Source organism: Oryzias melastigma, linkage group LG13 (assembly GCF_002922805.2).
Source record: "Oryzias melastigma strain HK-1 linkage group LG13, ASM292280v2, whole genome shotgun sequence".
Taxonomy (NCBI): Eukaryota; Metazoa; Chordata; class Actinopteri; order Beloniformes; family Adrianichthyidae; genus Oryzias; species Oryzias melastigma.
The window spans coordinates 30,287,772-30,289,114 of record NC_050524.1 but is presented as its reverse complement, the minus strand read 5'-3'; the positions used below and the strand labels follow the sequence as shown (position 1 = coordinate 30,289,114).

At 38.4% G+C, this 1,343-nt stretch overlaps 1 protein-coding gene across 1 annotated transcript in view; it reads left to right on the top strand.

The window, feature by feature from the left end:
• Positions 1-553: 553 nt before the first annotated feature.
• LOC112149033 (von Willebrand factor A domain-containing protein 5A) overlaps positions 554-1,343 on the top strand; it is a gene marked incomplete at its 5' end in the record, with an annotated part of 40,673 nt that continues 39,883 nt past the window's right edge. Inside the window, 2 exon segments of the mRNA XM_036214769.1 lie at positions 554-756; positions 831-1,053. Of these exon segments, the coding sequence (XP_036070662.1) occupies positions 554-756; positions 831-1,053 (426 nt within the window).

Below are 1,343 nucleotides of genomic sequence, written 5' to 3'. Positions count from 1 at the left end.
AGGACATCTGAGCATGATCAATTCAATTCAATTTTATTTATATAGCCCAATATCACAAAGGAAATTTGCCTCATTGGGCTTCATGCCGGTAATAAATAAATATTAATTGTGCGATCAATAAATATTAACTAATTAATTATGTTATCATTATATTGTTATATTAATTAATTATCAATCATGCAAGTTAATGCATCAACATTCATGGCCCAATTTTAAATTAATATTGTTTGATCAGAATTGTTTAGTCTTTTCAACGAGAAAAATGAATGAAAATTGACACATTTTAATTGCTGAATTCTTTCTCATCACTTAGTCGGAATTTTCCACAGGGAAAAAAAGATCTTAAAGTCTATATTAAAATCTTCTAAAATCAAAGTTTTTTGCTGATCATCACTAGCTCTGTGGAGAAATTGAGTATTGGTGTTAGCTTGGGGGCGAAGCTATCAGAGCAGACTCATCCTAAAAGGAATGTTCCACTGGGGGGAAAAAAGTTCTTAAAGTCTATATTAAACGGTGTAACATCTCTGATGTTTGTGGTGATGTGGCGTCTCAGTTCCTCTGCAGAGTGTGGAGGTGGAGCTGCAGGTGAAGGACCATGTGGCTACAGTCATCTCCACTCTGAACTACCAGAACAAGGAGGACAAACCTGTAGAGGCAGTTTTTGTCTTCCCTATGCCTGGAGATGCTGCTGTGTGTCATTTCAGTGCTAAGATTGGACAGACACACATTGTAGCTGAGCTGAAGGAGAAGCAGAAGGTGATCTGGACAGAAAGCTTCAGTCTCTGGAAAGCATCAGTGAACATCACTGACGTGTTTGATGTTTGCTGCAGGCTCGGGAGGAGTATGATGATGCTCTGAGTTCAGGGCAGCAGGCCTTCCTGTTGGAGGAGAGTGAACAGAGTCCGGACATCTTCTCTCTGAGTGTGGGCAGTCTGCCTCCAGGGGAGAGCGCCTCCATCAGGCTGGAGTATGTCATTGAGCTGGCTGTGGAGGCTGATGAGGCGCTGAGGTTCAGTCTGCCTGCTGTGCTCAACCCTCGCTACCAACCTCAAGGTATGGAAACCACAACTTTTTTGGTTAAGCACATTGCTTAAAAATCATAATATTTAAAATATGCTTTTTTTCATTTGCATCATTTACAATGTTTTAAATATTTTTTTGTGTTTTAAAAAAAATATTTTTCTGGTTTTCTGTGAACAAGGTAAAACAGGTTTGTTTACTACAGGTTCCTGTAAATCTGTTGAAGATGTTTTTACACCTTTCATGAGTTCCTTACAACACATTGTGTATAAATGAACAAGATACATTAAAAATGAGTTAATTTTAGCTCAAATGCTTCACTC